Below are 22147 nucleotides of genomic sequence, written 5' to 3' on the forward strand. Positions count from 1 at the left end.
GATAAAGAAAATAATTGGATCTAAAGTTTAGACATTTTTTAAAAATTGCAAAAAATGCTAATCGAGATAAGTTAACGCTCGTAATCTATAATGCTAGTTAAGCTTGCAAACACGCACTATGTTGTTTTTGAGGTTTTTTTAACTATAGTTTGTTCTGCTTCACATAAACAGGATTGCCACTTGTTTTTGAGAAATTTCTTCCAGGTTTTCTGAATTTTATACAGGTTTTAGAAAGTACACGTTTTTGGGTCTATTGTTAGTTTTAAAAGTTTAAGGTAAACAACTTTGTTAAATAGTATAACAATATTAAAAAGATATCTTAAAGCTTCTTTAAATATTAAAAAAAAATTTTTTGATGATCAGAATTTTTTAAAATCTATATCATATGATAGATTTTTGTGTCAAATCAAAATTTTACAGTTAATTATGTAAAAACTGTTAAAAATTCCAGGTTTTTTAGTGATTTTTGTTCAAAATTTAAGATTTTCTCGGTTTTTTTTTTTCAAATTTATCAAATTCCAGGTTTTTTAGCCTAAGTTGTCAAATTGCAGATTTTTCCAGGTTTCCAGGTTTTGTGGCAACTCTGTATAAACCATTGCGCATACCTTAAGAATATATACTATAAATCTATAATTAAAAAAGTAATTAAAACAGACTTTCAAATTGTTTGGTGTTTTTTTTAACAGTTTCTAGCTGACTACTCAACTGTAATTTTTCTTTTTCTTTAATAGTTATTTCTTCATTTGCTTTGCGGCAGTCAAACAAACCCTTGATTCTTTCAACCTAATTAAAGTATAAGTGAAAATTAATCATGGTTACATAATAAAAAAAGTTATGTACTACATTAAATCTCTAACTATCTTATACATATTGAATAATATCAACTCAAAGAGAGGAGCAGGAGTCTAATTTAAAAATATAAAGTTTAAAAATATTTTAATATAACTGAAAAGCATATGTAGAATTTATACTCAAATTCATAAAAAAAAAAGTTAAGCTGACTTTATGTATTTCAATCACAAACGTAAAATAAAATGTAGAAAACTTCAATCTTATTCTAAAAACTAACCATTTTTTCCTCAACATCATCTGCATCAGCATCTTCATCATCCAGAAGAGATTTTTTCCAAGCCTAGAATAATAGTGTAATAATAGGTTTATTCTGATAAGCTTTATTGAAGAGTAACGTTATAAAACTTCAACATGCGTTATGTAAAGAAACTTACTTCTGTCTGTACAAGACAATCTTGTATGACTTCTTTTTCACTTAGTACAGACTTCAGTTTTTTCAAAGACTCTTCTTTTTCTTTTTCAACATTTTCTTTATCTTTTACCAAATTCTTTATCTTATCCTCACTTTCTTTTAGTTTTTTCTTTAAATTGTCATTCACTTTTACAGTTTCCTTTAGAGTCGACTCCTTTTTAGATTTTTCTTTTTCTTCTTTCTCATAAAGTATCTGCATAAGGTTTCCAATATTGGTAAAATTAGACAAGTTTTAAGTACAATTATTAAACTATCAGGCTAAATTATAGTAAATTACTATTACTATAAGCCTTGTTACTATATAAATTTATAACTTTATTTTAAATTTTACAATTTTTTTAGTTAACTAGATCAGATAAATAACTAATAAATATTTTTGTTAAATGATAATAACTTAAACAATAACCTTTTGATTTTTAATATCACTTGTCAGCTCTTTTATTTTTAAACTTAACTCATTGTTACTATTTCTGCTTTCAATAAGACTTTTTTCTTTTTTTTCAACCTGTAAATGCAATTAAATACTAAATATGTTAAGTCTATAAAGTTTAAAAACATAACAATTATTATTTTTACAACATAATATATGAAATTTTAAAAATGGTTTACATAAAAAATTTTAAGTAGCAATTTAAACCTTGAGATTTAATTTCTCTATCTCTTTTTTAATATTCTGAAGTTCTTTGTTTGATTCATCTAAATTTTGAGCCTTTTTAGCAAAACTTACTTTTTCTTTTGATAATTCATCCTATAAAACATTATTTAATTAAACTTAAGTTCGAAAAAACATTTGTGTCTCTTAGACTAAAAAGTTTCAACACTTTATTATTTGTCATGTAAACTATATTTTTTTTTTCTTTCTACTACTAACAGTTGTTTTTGAGTGTCAATCAATTTAAGGGGAAAGTTTCAAAACAATGTAATACCTACAGGGTTGCCACTCGTTTTTTCAAATTTTTTTCCAGGTTTTCCAAATTTCTTCCAGGTTTTTACAAGTACACATTTCTGGGTCTCTTTTTAGTTTTAAGTTAATTTCTACATAAGAAACTGTGTTAAATAGTATAAAAACATTGAAAAAATACTTTCAAGTTACTTTAAATGTGTTTTTTAATAAAAAAATTTGATGATGACAAAAAAAATCTTATTTATATGATAAATTTTTGTGTCAAATCGAAATCTAACTACTGAAAATGTTAAAATTATAAAAAACTCCAGGTTTCTCCATGTTTTTTGATCAAAATTCCAGGTTTTTCCAGTTTTTTTTTCAAAATTTCTTTAACTCCATGTTTTTCCAGGTTATTTTTGCCTAAATTGTTGAATTCCAGGTTTTTCAAGGTTTTTCCAGGTGAAGTGGCTACCCTGTACCTAAAACAAAAAAATATAATACTACAACCTAAATACATATTAAAAAAAGATTTAAAAATGTGTAACACAGCTTCACTTACCTTTAATTTGTCATTATTCTCTTGAAGAGATTTTGTCTCATTGGATTTATTTTCAAAAACTTCATCAATTGACCTTATCTAAAATATCACTACTTTTAGTTTTCTTTAATCATATAAAAATGAACTAGTTTTAACTACAGAAAAAAAATACTTTGAAATTGATTTTTTCTAAATGATGATGTAAGATTAAAAAAACGCTTAAAGTAAAATAAACATATACAGTGTGAAACGCAGAAAGTGTAAGTAAAATAATAAGTATTGATTCATTTGAACTAGACTGTTATAACATATTATATGATGATAATTTAATGCTACTTAAAACAGTTACTTATGATATCTAAAGGTATTTAAGTTGGGAACAACATAAACAATTTTAGTAAAATAAACTATTTACACATTTATTTAAAGCATAGGGGGGTTAAACACTTTTTTTGAAGTTTAGTTTAATTTTTTACGTAATTAAGGGCATGGAGGTCCATCATTTTTTTGAAACATAAATCAACATTAGCTCTAATTTAAAAGCTTAGAGTTTATACTGTAGGACACATCTGATAAAACAAAAAAAATCAGTTAACTTTTGAGATATAAAGAGTTTCAAAAAAAAATTCGGCACAAACATATGAAATCAAAAATTTTTAGGCCAATTTTCTAGGAACTTTGAAAATTCACTAAAAGTCTAATTTCACCTTCATTTTTTTAAGCAATTTACTTTAAATTTTAAGAATTTTCTTTTTAATTTTACAAGCAACTTGAATAAAGCAGATTTTTGAATAAAAAAAACTTATAAATAAAATTAAAAATATGTTTCTTACAAGTAGCTTAACATTTATTTAAGATAACTCTGAGAAAATTTAAAAAAATTGCACAAAAATTGAAGGAGGAGATAGAATTTCAGTGAAATAGTCTAATTTCGTCTTTTTAGTTTAAGCCTTATACAAAGAACCTATTGAACCCTCTAACTTTGATCTCTAAGATCTCAAAAGTTAGCTCGAATTTTAACAAGTAGTAAAAATCAAGTGGCAGCTTAAATAATTATGAAATTAGATTAAAAGATTATATTAAAAAAATTGTTTTAATCCCCCTTATGCTTATCCCACTGGTGATATCTCAAAGGTTAATCGAAAATCTTATTCTATAAAAATCATCTTATAGTACTTATCTACTCATAGTATTGATTTGACAAAAAAAAAGATTTTCCCCAGTCATCTAAGTGTTTATCTCTAAAGGCATGTAGAAAATTGATTGTTATTTAGCTTACTATCGTTATCAAACATTAGCCACATAGGAAGTTTGTCACAACTCAACCAATTATGTGAGTTTTATGCTAAGAAACAAGAAAGCTCTATCAAACAAACATCCATTCATTCATTTTTTAAGAAATTTCGTTCTTTAAGTTAAACTGGTTTGGTGTTTCACTAAATTAATTTTTATCTTTATCAAAGCTTTATATTGTTTGTTTTTTGTCTGATTTAATTCTTTGGTTCATTGAACTAAGTAAAATAAATTAAATTATTTTAAAAAGTGTACGTACAATTAAATGCAGTTGATTAATATAAATGATGTGGATTATTAAAAAAAGCAATATTTTGTTCCTATCCGGCCAAAAGCTTATCTGAAAAAAGAATTTTTTCAAAAAAAGTTTGCCAAACATAGCCGGATAAGCGAGGAAGCACTGTATCAAAATAGTTTTACATATTTCTACCTTAAATAGCTTTAAATCTCGTAATTAATTATTTTAAGATCAGCATATAATCTTGCAGAGCACTATAGGTTTAATTTATTATTTAATGCTTTTTGTGTAATAGTTATCTGTTAACTTTAGTGGCTTTCAACATGTTTGTAGGTTTAATGACTAGGATTTCTAAGTACACCTTGTTGGTTGCTAATGTTTATACTCATGTGAAATTTTTGATAATTGTCATACTATAATTTTATAATTAAATTTCAAAAATTAAACCTAATTTTTAATTATTTAATTAAAATGTATAAAATGCATATTTTAAAAACGCTTAAAAATCCTAATTTGTACAACAGAATGATTATAAGTTATATACTTTAAAGAGTTTGACTAAGATTATTGGTAATTTTTTTTCATAAACTTACTTTTTCACTTGACTGTATTAACTTGTTTTCGACTAAAATTTTTTCGTTAGCAACAAGCTTGACTTGTTCTTTTAGTTCTTTAACTAGCTTAAGCTGCAGTGCTTCTTTTCTTTTTCTATTGTTTGAAGAACTTATACAGGTCAGCACTAACATAAAAAACAAACCAAGAAAAACTGTAGAAAAAACGACAGTCCATGAAAACCCGTAGAAATGATTTTGAAATTCTGCAGGCAATAACGAAAACCACTGTAAATAAAAATTCGGAGTATTTTTATGCTATAATAATTTTAAAATGATACGACATTGTAATTTACTTAAAATTGAACGTTAAAAAGTTAGTAACTTATGCACAAGCACATATAAGTAGATAAAATAGATTTAGTATAACAAGATACAGTGAAAATTATAAGATTAAATATTTTAATTCAAAAACTTAATAAGCAAATCAGGGTTGGCACTTATTTTTAAGAAATTTCTCCCAGGTTTTTGAAAGTACACGTTTTTGGGTCTATTTTTAGTTTAAGTTGAGTCTAAGGTTAAAAACTGTGTAAAATAGTATAACAAACTTGAAAAGATACTGTGAAGCTACTTTAAATGTATTTTTTAATTATAAAATTTAGGATGATTTTTTTTATATATATGATAGATTTTTTGTGTCAAATCGAAACTTTACTACTTAACATGTAAGAATTGTTTTAAATTTCAGGTTTTCCAAGTTTTTTTTTTCAAAATTTCTCAAACTCCAGGTTTTTCCAGATTTTGTGGCAACCATGAATATATTTATATATGAAAGTTTAACTATATTAAAAAAGTTTAACTTATATATATTCATCTTATATCAAGTCATCTAAATAGTGATTTGCAGATAAAATTAGATAGTTTACAGTCTACTACAAACTTAAACTACCAAAAACATCTAAATTTCTAATGAAAGTAACAAGTTAAAACATCAAAAAATAAATTATTTAACTAAGTTGATCAGATACTTTATCAATACTTTTAGCTAAGTTATCAATATTAATTCTACATGAAAACATGATTTTTTCGTTACAATAAGAAAATTATTCTTCATTGTTAATTAAAAAGATAAAAAGCTGTATAATGATAAGCATTAAACAAAGGATTACAACAACTTTAATAAACTTACAGGTTTAACAACAAGGTAAGCTCTTAGTAAGCATTGATCAATGACATCTTTAAAATTAGTCATCACAAGTTTATTTACCGGGGAATTTTTTATAAATATGATTGCTAAAAGAGTATTATTATACAAGGTTTTTGCTTAATAAGTTGTTACTTTTAAATCAATAAAAAAATTTATTCATATTAACTTAAAAAGTTATTAAAATAAAACTTGAACACTTCTAAAATAATAATTTATTCTCAAGAATTTTTATTTTAAGTATATTAACAGTAAATATTATTTAACAATGTTTTAATACTACTTTATACACTGGTGGTCTTTAAAATATGGCCAATATTTTTTAGCTTAATAACAACATTAAAAAAATTATATTGAGAATTGTTATGGAAATTATCTAAAAATTGGCTTAACTTTATTTTTGAATCAAAATAAAACTTTAAGTGAATGTGGCTTGTTGACTAAAAATATCAGATCTCTCTTTTATATTTTTATAGCTTTGTATAAAATAGTGAAAAAAAAAACACTTAAAATAATAAAAGTTCATTTTCAATTAAGTTTTTTAAAAGTTTTATAATATGAATATAGTTATAAAACTTTTAATTTTGTTAACTAATTATCTAGTAATAGCGCTATACATTTTTTATTTTAATTTGAACTCAATTATAATTTTTTGCATTATTGTATTTTCTTAAGTTGTCCATCGTTTTATGTTTATCTTATTTTACAGGCCTGAAGATCCCTTAGGGGAGAAACATTGTTGCCTTGTAAATAAATAAATTAAAAAAATTAAATATGAATATAGTTATAAATATATCAAACACACAAAAAAACTAGTTTAATAAGCAACATCTACAATAAGTAAATTTAAAATAATAAATACAACGAGTGACTTGTTGTCATTCCCTAATTCAGGGGTTCCCAACCAGGGGTGCGAGGCAGCATTCCAGGGGGTGCGAGATAGCTTTTTATTTTTGTATGATAAATAAGGAGATTTTCCCTTTCTGATAAAGTTTAAAAAGTACATTTTGTTATAAAAAGAAGTTGGTGCTAATTTTCTGAATAAATTAATTTTATTAATACGTCAAAGAGCAAGAGCGCTTTTCTAGAAGTAAATTCATTTTACTAATTTCATTTAATAGATGTTAGTTTAGAATTAACATTTCAATAAAGCTTTCTTAGAGTTTTACACCTGTGAATTTTAATCATCTGTTCTTTAAATGTTTTATTTTCTTAACTGGACATTAATCGTTTAAAACAGTTCATGAGGTAGCATCTATTTTAATTGAAATACTTAGATAAAAATTAGTATCTTCAGCAGGCTTTTTAATAGCTGTTAAGAACAGGTTCTGTTAAGTCTATTACATTTATAATGTAATCTTTTATTTAGCTTAGTTGTGCAGAAAGTGGTGTTTAAAGATTTAACATCAGTAAATTGTAAAGTTCACAGCAATTCCTGTATGTTATAACATTTAAGAAAACTTATTTTTAGCTTCAATGAAACCTATTTTTATAGATCAGCAAAAGTATTCAATGCATCAACTTTATTTCTATTCATTCCTTTTTTGAACCTAAACTGTTTACCTTTTTCAATCTATATTTTTCTATTTATGTTGTAAGGATACAAACTTTTCTTGTATTTGCTTTTATACATATCTTTGTACAATTTAAGACTAAATATTTTTAACTTTTTAAAATCTGAACTCAAATCTTTATTATTTTGAAACCTCCTAGCTGCTAATAGTTTTGAAAATTAAACATTACATAAGCTTAACTTAAAATAGCTGATTTTTATTTTTTAAGTACATATATTCATAACAAAATGTATAAAAAGTTTAGTTTTAAGTTTAAGCCTAATATTTATTACTTTTCTAATGCTTTTTCCTCACTTCTAATATTTTTTTAAATCTTAGAAATCGTTTATCATTGCAGAAGGAAGAGTGAATTCTGATTTATCTACCTTATAAAAAATAGATAAAACTTGTTCGAATATAGTTTGTTATGTTTTTAAATTTCCAAGTATTTTATTTTTGTTAATATAGTACACTATCATAAAAATTAAAATACAAATTATTAATTAATGAAATCAATGATTTTATAACCAAATTATTAATAAATAATTATAGCATATATTGTTAGGGGTGCGAGATCAAATTAAGAGACTTTAGGGGTGCGGGGCATCAAAAAGGTTTGGAACCACTGCCCTAAATTAAATCAGACCCAATCGTAACTAAGTGCAAATAAATTTAAAAATTTTATTTACCTTAAACTAGCAATAAATTACTCACTAGCAATTGTCTGAATAATTTTTACATACTACAAATCTACATAAACCTTCACAAATTTTAATACTGCAAACAAAAAAAAATACAAATGTTGATATAATTATAAATTTCAATTGGCTCATTTAAAAGTAAACTCCTAGAGCTTAAATAACAAAACAGTATTTATTTAAACTTTTTGAAAGAAAGATTATCTTAATTATCTTTCTTTCTCCAATTAAAAACTACATTAGTTTAGCCTAGTAAATGTTAAAACTTTTTGATCAATCACTTTTTAATTTTGCTACTGTTGCAATTAAACTGGTTAAGTACTTTTGTATACCATAAAAATGTTTTAGTTCTTACTCTTTTTAAAAATTAACATAATTCACTGCTACTTTTATATTATGTTTTTACAGTGGTACATCAAATCATTTTAAATAAATTTAGGGTTGCCAAAGGTTTTTTTTTAATTCTTTCCAGGATTTTAAAGAACACATTTTTGGTCAATATTTAGCATAACATTATATTTAAGGTAAAAAACTGTCTCAAATTATTAGAAGTTATTGAAATGATACTGTAAAAGTACTTAAAATGTTTTGATAAAAAAAAATTGACTACAATTTTTCATATAGTTGATTTTTGGTATCTAATTTAAAGTTCATTACTTTACATGTAAAAATAATTAAAAATTCTAAGTTTTTTAGTGATTTTGTTTGAAATTTCAAGTTTTTCAACTTTTTTTTTTTAATTTAATATATTTCAAGATTTTTTCTAAATTGTCAAACTCCAGGTTTTCCAGGATTCTACGTTTTGAAAGTTAACTCATTAACAATACTTTACAATTTCAGATTACTTGTATTTAAAGCAAACTACGCAGAAGAATTAACCTTTATGTCAAAATAAAAACAATACAAACTCAGATCTTTCAAAGAAAAGACATTTTTGTATTTAAATTTTAATATTTATCTTATCTGATTGGTTTAAATTATTTAATACTAAATTTTCTTCATTTATCTAAAAGTGAAAATATTTTTTTTTTTTGCATTTTTTTGTTAAACAAGTTTGGAACAATATGTAAATGTTGAGGTTTCATTAATTTACGCTTAAAATTATCAATTTTTCTATATATTTTGTAATCTAGAATTAATGTTCACTGAATGTCACAGAAAATTTTAATTTAGAAAACATTTAATCCAGTTTTTACATTTTTATCTGTAATTTATTTACATTTACAAAAACTAATTACAGTAAAAATTATTATCAAACTAGATTCCTGCACATTAAGCACTATATAACTTATAAAGCTTGTAACACTATAAATTCACTTAGGCTACTGTTTCAGCTAAAAATTCTATTTTCATTTAAACTATTAATATTTCAACAACTAGAATATAAAGCTTTCTATCAATCAGAAGTTTCAACTAAAACTGTTTTACAGTATGTAATAAGGAGTATATTTTTAAATGAAAATAAGTAGTTTGAGTGACAAAAAACTTAAAGTAACTTAATAACAAACCACTAAAAGTTTGAATATATAATACGACTTAGAGCTTGCACTGCACACTCTATACAGCAGGAATTCCCATAATCATTTAAATTAATACCCCCTTGGAATTAAAAAATCATCCCTATTATAAAGGGATCACAACTTTTTATAGTTAATTACCTACTTACTTTTTCTGCCTGACAGCCAAAAGATAGGTTAAGCCAAAATGAAATTTTAAATTTTATCCAGGAAAGTATAGTGATTTTTAGGAAAATTGCAGAAATCTAGGGAAATTCAGGAAAATAGGAACTCTATATACTTTTACCATACAAATCTTAAAAAAATATTATGTCCAGTAACTTTTAAATTGGAATGTAATAAGCTACAATTACTTTGTACATTAACTTAATTTTATTTATCTATACCTAAAGATCATAGCGTGGTGACAACTCAAAACATTTTTTTAGAATTCAGGATCAAAATTAGTAAAACAATAAGTTAATTATATAAGGCTTAAACCAAATAAAAAAACAAAGATTATTTCATAAAATATAATCTTCTTAAAAATTTATTACAGTTACTATTTCTAGTCTATTACGATAATAAAATACAACTATTTGATCAAAAAAGTATTATAGATTTGAAAAACATATGGTTTTGACTAAAAAAATACATTTTTGTTTTTTATTTTTATCTAAAATTTATACTTTTTTAATATTTGAGAAGTTCAAATTCATGATTTCTTTTCAATAATTTAATGAATGAAACATGAAAATTTTAGGTCTTTAGCTCAGAAAACAAAGAAAATTTTTAGTGAATGCTCAAATTTCTAAGAAAGTTGCAATAAAAAATTATGGTCTATGTTTGAATTTTTTATGTTGTGTATTATTACTTAAAACAAATTGGCAAAAAATAGAAACTAAAACAAATTTATTAATTTAAGCTGTACTTAAAAACTAGCCTGAATTTTAAAGAAAAAAAACTAAAATAGACTGAGATTTTAAAGAAGTTCAAACTGACTTGAGTATGTGGCAACCTTGAAATAATATAAGGAAATTTGAACAAATTCCTTGAAATTGGTATTCCTTTGAGGTACTTTTATTACGCTACAGTTTTGTGATTTTAAATAATTTGAATTTTAATGCAAAGTATTCTTTATATATTATAAACAACTAAAATCTTTACATGCATTTAAAAAAAAAATATTCTTAGTAAAACATTTCTATATTTTGGTTATAACCTATGTATAGTAATGTATCAATTAGTCTATCTAGTACAATAAGAAATGCAGACCAAGAAAATTAATATTTGAGTACCACCAAGGCTTAAATTCTTAGTTATATCTTTTGGTTTTCTAAACTTAAGTTAATTCTTATATATACTTTTTTAACATTAAAAACATAAGCCTACTATACTTTTTACCTATATAAAATAACAATCAATGTTTTACCACAAAAGTTTTAATATATTTTCACTGCAACTCTTCAGAAACTTACTGCAGAAATTTGAAATAGAACAATAGCTTTTTAAGTAAAAACAATAATTTTAGAAAACTACTTAAGTAATTAGATTGCTGTAAAAATACCAATGAACAAAATTAATTAATGTAAAATAGTAATTAAAGCAAAAAACAAAATTTTAAATTACAAAAGGAAACAAAATGTTAAATACAAACAAAGACACTTTTATGTAAATAAAATAACAAAGGAAATTTTCAAACAAATTAACCAAAGACACTTTTATAAACAAATAAGGAAATCTTGTAGTAAAACTCTTTCTGCTTACACAGTTCTGGTTTATTTAAAAATATTGAGATTGCTTCTAGTCTGACCAAATCAATGGAATTTGTACAGTTGTAAATAACCTTATCATAAATGTTAATCATAGATCTTTGCACAATTAACGTTGTTAATCAGGTGTTCTGCTATCAAAGATCTTTTTGTTGCATTTATAACAGCTTCTGTCTTGTTATTAGTCTTTTCTTTTATAAAGTTTAATACACATATTGGTATATGTTTATTTACTCTCGTTTTCAAATACCTAGATGTGTGTCCAATGTAGCTTTTTCCCAAAAGCAGTTAAATTTGTAAATAATACAACTTCTATCAAGATGGGATATTGGGTCTTTCAGTTCCAATCTAAAAACTGGTTTAGAAACAAATATAACTTTAAACTTAACTTGATTGTAATTGTAAGTTGACTGTGTTAGTTCTTGCACTTTCTTCTCAAATAAATATGAAACCTAAATATGGTAGTTTTAAGAACCGCAGAAAAAGTTTGATTAAAAGGTTTTCTTATTTGTTTTAAAGTGTCTTTGGTAATTGTTTAAAAGTTCCCTTGGTTATTTAATTTACTTAAAAGTGTTCTTGTTTGTATTACTTTGTTTCCTTTTGTAATTTAAAATGTTTGTTTTTTGCGTTAATTACTATTTTATACTAATTGATTTTGTTGATTGGTTTTTTTACTGCAATCTAATATACTTTTATATTTGTGTTAAGACACTATTTATGGCTATAATATTTAACTTTATACTGATTCTGTTTTATTTTTGTGTTGGTCATGGGTTTCAATCTTAAGATGTTAAATTTCAAGAGTTTTTAAAGCTTTCATTAAAATTCCAACACCATCAGGCCACATTAACTACAAACATCAAATTATTTCCCATTAAATCCTTTGTATATATATATATTTTTCAATTTTGGAACAACCTCAAAATACTACTTACATCTAATTGAATTTTGAATTTAATAGTGTTAAAATGTATATTACCTAAAAAAGTAACATAAAGTGATAGCTGTGTGGAAACTTGTTTTATTAAAACCTGATAAAAGTAAATTAACAACTTATACTCATTACTAGTTGCACTTATTAATGAAGTTCCTTTTGATAATAAATAATTAAAAAAAAAGGAATGTATAACTTGTCTAAATACTTTTACTCAATGGCAAACTTTCTAGTAATCTATAACTAATGGAACTATTGCAAAACTTATGAATAATAAAAAAATCAAAACTATAAGTTATACAATCTACCAACTAAAGTATGACACTTTGTAGTTCTTTCATTTTGGTCAAACAAATTAACTTATGATGTTTATTAGTAAATGATATTGGTTATGGTTAACTTTAGGTGAGCACCAATATCAAGCTGAAAATATAATACATTCAATGTATTTTTAATCAACTAAAAAAACATATTTTGTTTTAAACAAGCTATATAAATACATAGAACTAAACAAATATAGTATAAACTAAAATATTTAATCAATTTTATTTTACAATATTATAATCAATATAAATTATTGTATTGATATAATCATTGTTATATTGTAAATTTAAATCAATTAAGTATATAAGTTTATTAGTTATGATACATAAGTTTAATTTTATTCATGTATTTATAAAAGATAAACTTTTAGCTTAAAATTATGATTAAATAAGACATCAAATGTATTATAATTTAAGCTTGATATTGGTGCTCACCTAAAGTTAACCATAACCATAATATTTTATACAATTTGTAAATGTTCATATTACTCATTACATAAAGTAACAATAAAGCTAAATACTTCTTTCAGATATTTTAAATGATTGCATACTCCACTTGAATTTGCCAACACATGAATGTTTACAGTGAATTAATGCTTGAGTGAACACTGAACAGTGATGATTTTGGCGCAATTTAAAAAAAAAGCCATATTAAATTTTAAAAATAAAACCTGGGCTCAAAATACTTATTAACAACTTTATACAATTAACTTAAAAACTAAGTTACGGAATTTTTTTATTATGAGATAACTTAAGCTTAAAACTAAATTTATAAACTAAACAAGGTCTTGTTTTTTTTATTAATTATAACGCTAAAAACTCACTATAGAAATTATTATTTTTTTTAAATTAGTATTGAAACTTAGTTTGTGTTTTTCAGACTCAAATTTTAGAGAATAGTATTGAAAAATATGTTATGAAACAATAATTTTTAAGGGATCATGATCTAAAAATTAAAACTATTAAATAAAGTTGAAAGTTTTAAATTTAACATTTTTTTAAAATCGGGTCGCTAACCGTCGTGTCTTTTCGCTGTCTTGTAATTGGTAAAATACATAGCCAAATTCTTGCGAAAGTTTAATTTATAGGAATATAAAACTATAACACAAAACAACAAAACTATTTAACAGTGCTAAAATCTATTAATATCGAAATTATTTTATTGGTATATGCATTTTTTAGACAGTCTAAAAAAAAATAGCAGATTTAATTGTTTTGAATTTAATTAGATTAAGTTCAGTGAAATTTAAAAAAAATAAGAACAAAAGTTTAAGCAGCACACACCATAGTGAAAATAAATTGATTATTTTCAGCAATATTTAACGAACAAAAACTTTTTTTTTTACAATGTACCTAATAAAAAATAATGTATACTTTAAATGTATTTTTTTAACTATGTTATTTATGTATGCTTAGTGTTTTATTTCAAATTTAAATTTTTAAACTACAACTTGAAGTAATACAAATCTGACATGTTTAAACATCATTTCAAAGCAGGGAGGACTTCCATCACTTATTTTTATAAACGTACCTTAGCTCAAATTAAAAAAAAAAACAATCACCGCCATTTTTGGTTATCGCTTTTTTACTACTAAATTACCCATTTACATTTTCACCGCCTTACTAATTAACGATTGATTGCGAAAAATATCCCTTGAGCGACAGCTTTTAGAAACTCTAGTTTAAAGTTATTCTAAAACTTTTAAATTAAAAAAAAATTAGTGATCGTTTATTACAACAAAATTTTATTAGTATCCAAATTTAGTTGAATTAAAAAGTAATTAGGGAAAGGAAATAAATAAAGATGGGATATTAAAAGTTATTTTACAGTTATACAAAATAGTTTTGAAGGCATAGACAGAAAAAGAAAAGTTATACCCAGTATTATGCAGAGTAAAGTAGAAAAAAAATTACTTTATATACTTTAACTTTTAAAAGTAAAATTAATTTTCAAAGACATTTTATTTTAAACCGAAACACTATGTTTAATTTGTTTATTTAAATTTACTTTAATACATCAAACAGTTCAACTGTAAAATAAAAATATATAAATAAAAATACTTCAATAAATTACTGCTTGAAGTTTAAATAAATATTTTAATTCTACTATCGGATAAACATTGTAACAGTATATGCAAACAACTAGTGATCGACTAAAATAAATCAAACTACACATAGACCGAAACACTAAATAAGTAAACTTTAACTAGTGATGTACCGGACTCACTATCCGGGTCCGGCCGGATATTGCCATTTTTGTCTGATATCCGGATCCGGCCGGATTCTAATTTGAAAAAAAAGTCCGGATCCGGTTCCGGCCGGACTTTAATTTTAAAAAAAAGTCCGGGTCCGGTTCCGGCCGGATTCTAATTTGAAAAAAAAGTCCGGATCCGGGTCCGGCCGGATCCTAACAGAGATCCGGCCGGACCCGGTCTAGTTAGTAAAAAAGAGCATACTGAAAAGTATTTTTTCAAAAACAAACCCTGTGTAAATTAATAAGAGTCATTTTCGTCAGTTAAAATTAAACACCTACCGTGATTGGCTCATTTTGTACACATGACTAATTTACATTTGCTTACATTTAAACTATGAAATAAACATTTCATGAAATGCAACTCTTTACATATGTTGTAAAATTGAAAACTTTGGAATGAATACTTGCATTATTTATTGTTTAAAGTTGAGCTCAGAGAATATTTAGAGTTAATACGGTTAAATGTACGAGCCAATAAGAATCATCTGACGAAATGTTTTAAACTAAATACTGATGCAACAAAACATCAGAACATGACAGGCAGTTTATATGTAATCAGTTAGTTAGTTTGGTGTGTAGCTTGAAGCAACAAAATATCTTGAACTTTTTTGTGAATGCTTATTGTAAGTAGTGTTTTGTTTTAAAAGTGAATATTTCATCAAGTGTTTAATTGTTTAAATATTTAATACAGGTTTGTAGTTTAATAGTTTATTAAAAATTTTTCAGTTTCTTGTTTACTAATAGTTTAATTTAATTTTAGTTTTTTTTTTAAGTCTTTTGATATAGATTTAAATAGCTTCCAGTTTTTAAAGTGTTAGCAAAGTAATTAATAATTTTGTATATGCTAGTATTTCTTGTTGTGTTTTATATAAAAGATTCATCACTCAAAACTGTCGTGTCTGATTATAGAAAGTAGTCTCAGTTATAATTTAGTATTTGTTAGATATTAATTAAATAAGGTAGTATTTAAATATGATGGGTAGTACTAATAAGTTAAGTGTACCACAATCAGTCAACAACTTTACTACCAAATTGTCAACCTTTGATAGCTGTTTTACTGATTATTAGATTAAAGTATTTTTTTCAGTTTTTAAAATCTCTTTCTGACTCAGGCTTATTTATACTCATTCTAACTAGTTTTATTGACTTAAACAGTGGCAACCTTGCTAATTTGAAAATTTTTGGGAATTTTAGAAAATCTTGGACTACCTCAGGCTAGTTTAGTTTTATATAAAAACTCAGGCTAGTTTTCTTTTAGATTTGAATGAGTTTGAGCTGATCCAGTTTCAAATATTTTGTAATTTTCTAGTGTATTTTGTTTAAGAACTTGATTTCAGATTTTTAATTGTAAATAACACCTAAATTTGTAAATCTTGTGGCTAGCTGTTCTACTTATTATTAGATTAAAGTTCTTTTTTTTTAAGTTTTTAAAAACCTCATTCTGACTTAGGCTAGTATATTATAGTGATGTACCGCACTCACTATCCGGGTCCGGGTCCGGCCGGATATTGCCATTTTTGTCTGATATCCGGACCGGCCGGATTCTAATTTGAAAAAAAAGTCCGGATCCGGTTCCGGCCGGACTTTAATTTGAAAAAAAAGTCCGGATCCGATTCCGGCCGGATTCTAATTTGAAAAAAAAGTCCGGATCCGGTTCCGGCCGGATTCTAATTTGAAAAAAAAGTCCGGATCCGGGTCCGGCCGGACCCGAAATTGTGGGTCCGGTACATCACTAACTTTAACCAACTTATTTAGTGTTTCTAGATTCGAAAAAATATGAAAAGTTAAAAAGGGATTTATAAACTTAAAAAGTATTTTGTTCGTGAATAAATTTTCATTTCAAAAATTAGTGTTTATAGCAGTTAAATGATGCATAATAGTTTCAAGAACATTGATTACAAAAAAAATACCGGTTTCAAACTAAAAAGTAATATTAAGTATATTCTGTAAGTAGTTAATAGTTTTAACCTAGTAGGTAAACAATACTAAGCACGACATACTTTGGTTATTTTAGCCTTATGCAGGTGAGAATCGACTCAGATTCAAAGAAATATAAAGAAGTTAACGAAAAAGTATATTGTGCTGCTAAACCTACAATTATATTTACATCAACTTCTATTTTTAGTCCTAAATGTAAAGACCTCATATCGAAGAAACATAAAAGCTGCGTAGTTTACACGTTTGAATGCTGTTGTCCAAACAGTTATATTTATCAAACCTCTAGGCACCTTGAAACCAGAATTAAAGAACACATTTCAAAGTGTGTAAGAGATCATATTAGCAATCAGCCAAAGACAATTAGTATAGCAACTTCAAATGCAATGAATAGATCTTCAATATCAGAACATTTAGTAGAAAAACTCATTTGTGGAAAAGTTACAATGAAATAAAATTTAGAATACTGAGAAGTTGTAGCAAAAATTTTGATTTGATCAAAATTGAAGCCATATACACTCATTTAAATAAACCAAAGTTATGTAAGCAGCGAGAATTTGATTATTAATTATCCTTTTTCAGTCATTTAGTGCTCTTATGTTACGTTTAATTATAATTATTTAGAATTTTAACTACTTTTTTGTTTTGTGTTTTGCTTGATTAACTAATTTCTGATGCAATTACAAGGCTATATAAGTTTAAAATTTTGTTTAGTTTGTAACCATTGTAACACACTGATGAAAACATTGCTACTACAGTAACCTCTCGGATCTTTACGCACTCGTGACGTTACGCACTCTCGTTTAGTTAGGCATTTTAGAATTCTAAAAAATTCAAAAAATAAAAATTCTAATATTTTTTAATATTTCACAAATTAGGTTTATTGTATAATTTTAATTTAAAATATATTATTAAATGCTAACTCACCACTCTACATCTATAGACTTAGTAAACTTATGTTCCTTGATTAATTAATAAACATTTAGTTATACCTCAATATATAAGAAATTTTGTTAACAATAAGAGATTAAATAAAAAATCTGAAAGAAATATGACTGTGTTAAATAATGAAAGTATAATGAAATAATGAGACTTTAAAACACAAACACATACTACAACACTCTTGCCAACACCATTTCTTAATTGAAAACAAATGCTTAATTATAAATTGAATTTGCTAAGTAAAATAGAATACAAATGTTAAGTACCAAACAAGTCACATATAAATAAAGATAAAGGTAAAATATACCTATTATTAAAATTAGTAAAAATTTTCTACAAATACTATTATTTTTTATAAATTTAAATCCTTCTTTTTAATATATGTATAGTTTTTTTTTCATATTTATAAATAAAGTAAACAAATATCAAAATACAGGCATTACAGTAAGTATATTTGGTACCTCTCTTATCTTTACGATCTCTCATATCTTTACGCACTTTTTCTGTGGACACAATGTGCGTAAATAAGCGAGAGCTTACTGTACTTATAACTTAGTTTTTCAACAAAAAATTTACCTTAAATTACGAAGAACAAATTACTTACAAAGAGTATTACAACTAAACATTGATTTAAATTGTAAATAGTTTGTTTAGAAAGAATAAATATATTTTTTAGAACAACTATTAAAAAAAATATTAAAATACTGTTTGACAAGTGGTTGAAACATCATGAAGATGCATTAAGTACTTGAGATATTCAATATATATATATAACACTTACTTACAGTGAAAAATAACTATAAACATATAAAAGCTAAACACATATTTTTTTGTAATATATTGAACTTTATTTAATACGTTTTACTACAACTTTAATATTAACAACTTATTCACATTTCCTAAAAACATTAAATTACTTATCTTTCTTTAAACATACTAAAACAAACCTAATTTACAAAAAAAAAAGAAGTAATAAAAATGTTTGTTTTTATAAATCTAAATTTTTTCCTGAAACTTGAACAGAGCTTCTTATCAAGAAATCAAGAAAAAAAAACTCCGGAGATACTTTTTATAAGTCTAAATTGATATTAGGCTTATCTTTTGAAGTAGCTGGCTATAAATTTCTACACCTAGTTCTGTTTAGAGATGATCTAGTATTTTATAAGAGACCTTTTTAGATATTTTTCATGTAGTGGTAACATATGCAACGCTTTTTTGATTTAGAAAAATACTATGCTCGGAGAAAAGTGAATAAAACAGTCATTCTGGTGTACCTACGGAACTTGCTTATCTGGAACTATTAAAAGTCCAATAAGTTATCTCAGATACTTTTCTTATTAAATCATAAAACTTTAATGACATTTTAGGTTAACGTTTTATACCATTCGATATTATTTTATTACTTTTAAGTTAGATTTTCAAGTATTTTAAGCACACCTTAAACTTAAATTAATTACTCTGAAAATTGTAAGAAAATAATGATTTTAAAAACATAAGTAAAACTTAAACTCTAATGAGAAAATACTTTTAAGTACAAAATAAAAAACTAAGTGCAATAATGCTTACATAAGTTTTATAAACATTTCGGCTAGTTACTAATCTTTGAAATAAATGTGCAACGAAAAATTGCAGTCTAGTCAGTTATAACATTGTACTGAACAACGGTAAATATATTTTTTATTTTACCAAACAAAAAAGCTTTTTATAGTATTAAATTAAATAAAACTTAACAGTACTTTAAAAATTTTAGATCAAATTAATTAAAAATACAATCCTTATATAATATTTAATTAATATTAGACAATAGTACGTTAATTTTTTTAATCAAATCGAATAGTTTTAAGATAGCTTTTTCATAGATAAGTTAACTTGAAACACCAAAACTATTTTTATGATGTACAAAATACTTATTATGTAAAAAATACAAAACTACTGCGGATCTATACCACGAGATACTTTAAATTTAGAACTATTTGAACAAAATATTTTTTTAATCTTAAATTTAAAACATATCTCGTTGAAAAACAACATCTTTATGAGAATTAAAAACTTTCTTAAAAGAACGTACCAGCTAAAAAGTTTTTAGCAACTCAAGTTGTAACACAACAATAGAAATACTAAAAAACTATATAGCTCTAACTTACCTATTTAAAAGCTTTTCAATTGGTTACTAAGAAATTAATTTACTATAATTTATACAATAATAATATATTAAAAACCTAACCGAACGAAAAATATTGTGTTTTTTGCTAGAACAAATCAACAACCAAAAGCAATTGAACCGTTTAAATTGAGTTGTTTAGATTTTTTATAAATTTAAGTATTTTAATTTAGTGTATAAATTTTATTTATAAAATAAATATTATTCCGTAAGTTTAATTGTGAGAAAAAACTTTAATACAATTTTCAAAAGCTTTAACATAGTACAAATTAATTAAACTAAGCAATTGAAGCATTTAAAACTTTTGTTTAATTAATTTGGCCATACGACCCTTCACAGTTTTAACGGATGAAATACAAGATAATAACTAAGCACAACTAACCCATATAACCAAAGGTTCAAGAACATATGATAAATCCTCTGGAATGCTCATGGCAAGTTCGATGGCATGCTTCGTTTTGCCTCCGATTTTGTTTTCTACATCATTATTTGTTGAAGTCAAATGTGTAGTTGCTATGACATCTTCTTTAGGCTTTAACGAGTAAGGATTTATTAAAAGCTTTTTTTTTTGAATGGGATCTTCAGATTTAATTAAACTCAGTATGTTGTTATTCTAAATAGGTTACGAGAATGAAGTCATAGAGAAATTTAGTTTATACTGGTTAATCGTTTTTTATAAATCTATGTTTTAAATACCAGAATATTTCTTCTGATATCAAACAGCATTACTTCAAAAATTAATTTAATTTTAATTTCGAAAACTTTTATGAGCCTTGATAAAAGGTTTAATTGATTAAGACTGGAAAGGTTTGATTTTTTTGCGAAATAAATTGTTTTATTTTGATGATCAAAAATAAAATAGTATGATAAAAGTATTTCAAAAATTTATTTCTTTTTACGCTCTATTAGACTATTTATAGTAAAAATATTTCAAATTCATAAACATCTTACTTAAGAAAAACTAACTTTTAAAACTTGTTTTTAACTATGTCGAAAATAACTTTTATTTTCATTACCATTAATTTTTTTTCCAGTTATAAACAAATAACTATCATGACATCTTATCAAAAAATATATATAATGAATTTGCTTAACCATAGCTACAATATAAAAATCCTTCTATAAATTTTTACCTGAAACTTCATACAAAACTGCCTATATTTGAAAAACGGTATACTATCAAAATCCACCCGGTTTTTTTATATTTTCTTTATTTATTAATTTATCTTATATATTTTTTGCATTTTTAGTTAATTTTTCACTATCACTGTTACCCCTAACCCTTACTCTCGATTGGTAAATGGTTCTCGAATTTGACTGGGTGGATTTTGGTCGGGAGGATTTTGAATGCGGGTGGATTTTGAACGTGTCCCTTGAAAAACAAATTGTATGTATTTTCTCAATAAAAATAACTTATATTTTGAACGTTAAGTTGTAGATAAGACTAGTATTCATTTTTTAAGCCCTCCATACCAGAGATTTGCAAACTAAGAATACTTTAAGATAACCTAGTATTGAATAATTCTTTTGTGTTACTAAGTCATTATTAGTATTACTTCGATATTTAGTATTGATAATAAGTACGATGTTGTAACAATATATATAAACATTGTTGATGTGCTTTTAAAATTATTGTTACTTCTCAATAAATTAATTTGTTTATTAAATGCTTTGTGGTCTTCGTATATATTTGCGTTTGATTTAGTTCTCAGCAGATAAAAAGTTTAGAAACCTCTGCTCTATACCCTTAAGTCTTCTAAATAAGCTCATTTTTAGAATTGAAATCAATAAAACTACTTCCAATGTTTAAGTTAACAAGTTAAACAGAAAACATTTTTTAAATAGTTTAGCGAAACAAAAAACATGGTCATTAAATAAACCACGACACTATATAGTACATACCAACTAAAAAATAGAAATTTATTAGGTTAAAATAAACCATTTCATGAAGAATTTTCTCATTTTTGGTATTTGTCTGAACTGATTTTTCAGCAATTTTTTCATTTTTTTCCGAATTATGTTCGAGCTGAGATTTTGATTTTTGAAGACGTCTTTGTAGACTACTTTTGCCTCGTTTGTAAGCTATAAACAATAAAAAATTATAA

At 24.6% G+C, this 22147-nt stretch overlaps 1 protein-coding gene across 4 annotated transcripts in view; it reads right to left on the minus strand.

Moving 5' to 3' along the window:
• LOC145833926 (uncharacterized) overlaps positions 1-22147 on the minus strand; it is a 42348-nt gene that overhangs the window by 4724 nt on the left and 15477 nt on the right. For all 4 annotated transcript variants that reach the window (XM_082941199.1, XM_082941200.1, XM_082941198.1 and 1 more), the window contains 9 exons: positions 21982-22124; positions 20425-20574; positions 4813-5058; positions 2710-2787; positions 1902-2012; positions 1671-1769; positions 1227-1457; positions 1070-1132; positions 657-783 (listed from right to left, as the gene is read on the minus strand). In XM_082941199.1, the coding sequence (XP_082797325.1) occupies positions 657-783; positions 1070-1132; positions 1227-1457; positions 1671-1769; positions 1902-2012; positions 2710-2787; positions 4813-5058; positions 20425-20574; positions 21982-22124 (1248 nt within the window). The remainder of the gene's footprint in view (positions 1-656; positions 784-1069; positions 1133-1226; positions 1458-1670; positions 1770-1901; positions 2013-2709; positions 2788-4812; positions 5059-20424; positions 20575-21981; positions 22125-22147) is intronic.

This window comes from Thalia democratica, chromosome 4 (assembly GCF_965202585.1).
Source record: "Thalia democratica chromosome 4, ktThaDemo2.hap1.1, whole genome shotgun sequence".
NCBI lineage: Eukaryota > Metazoa > Chordata > Thaliacea > Salpida > Salpidae > Thalia > Thalia democratica.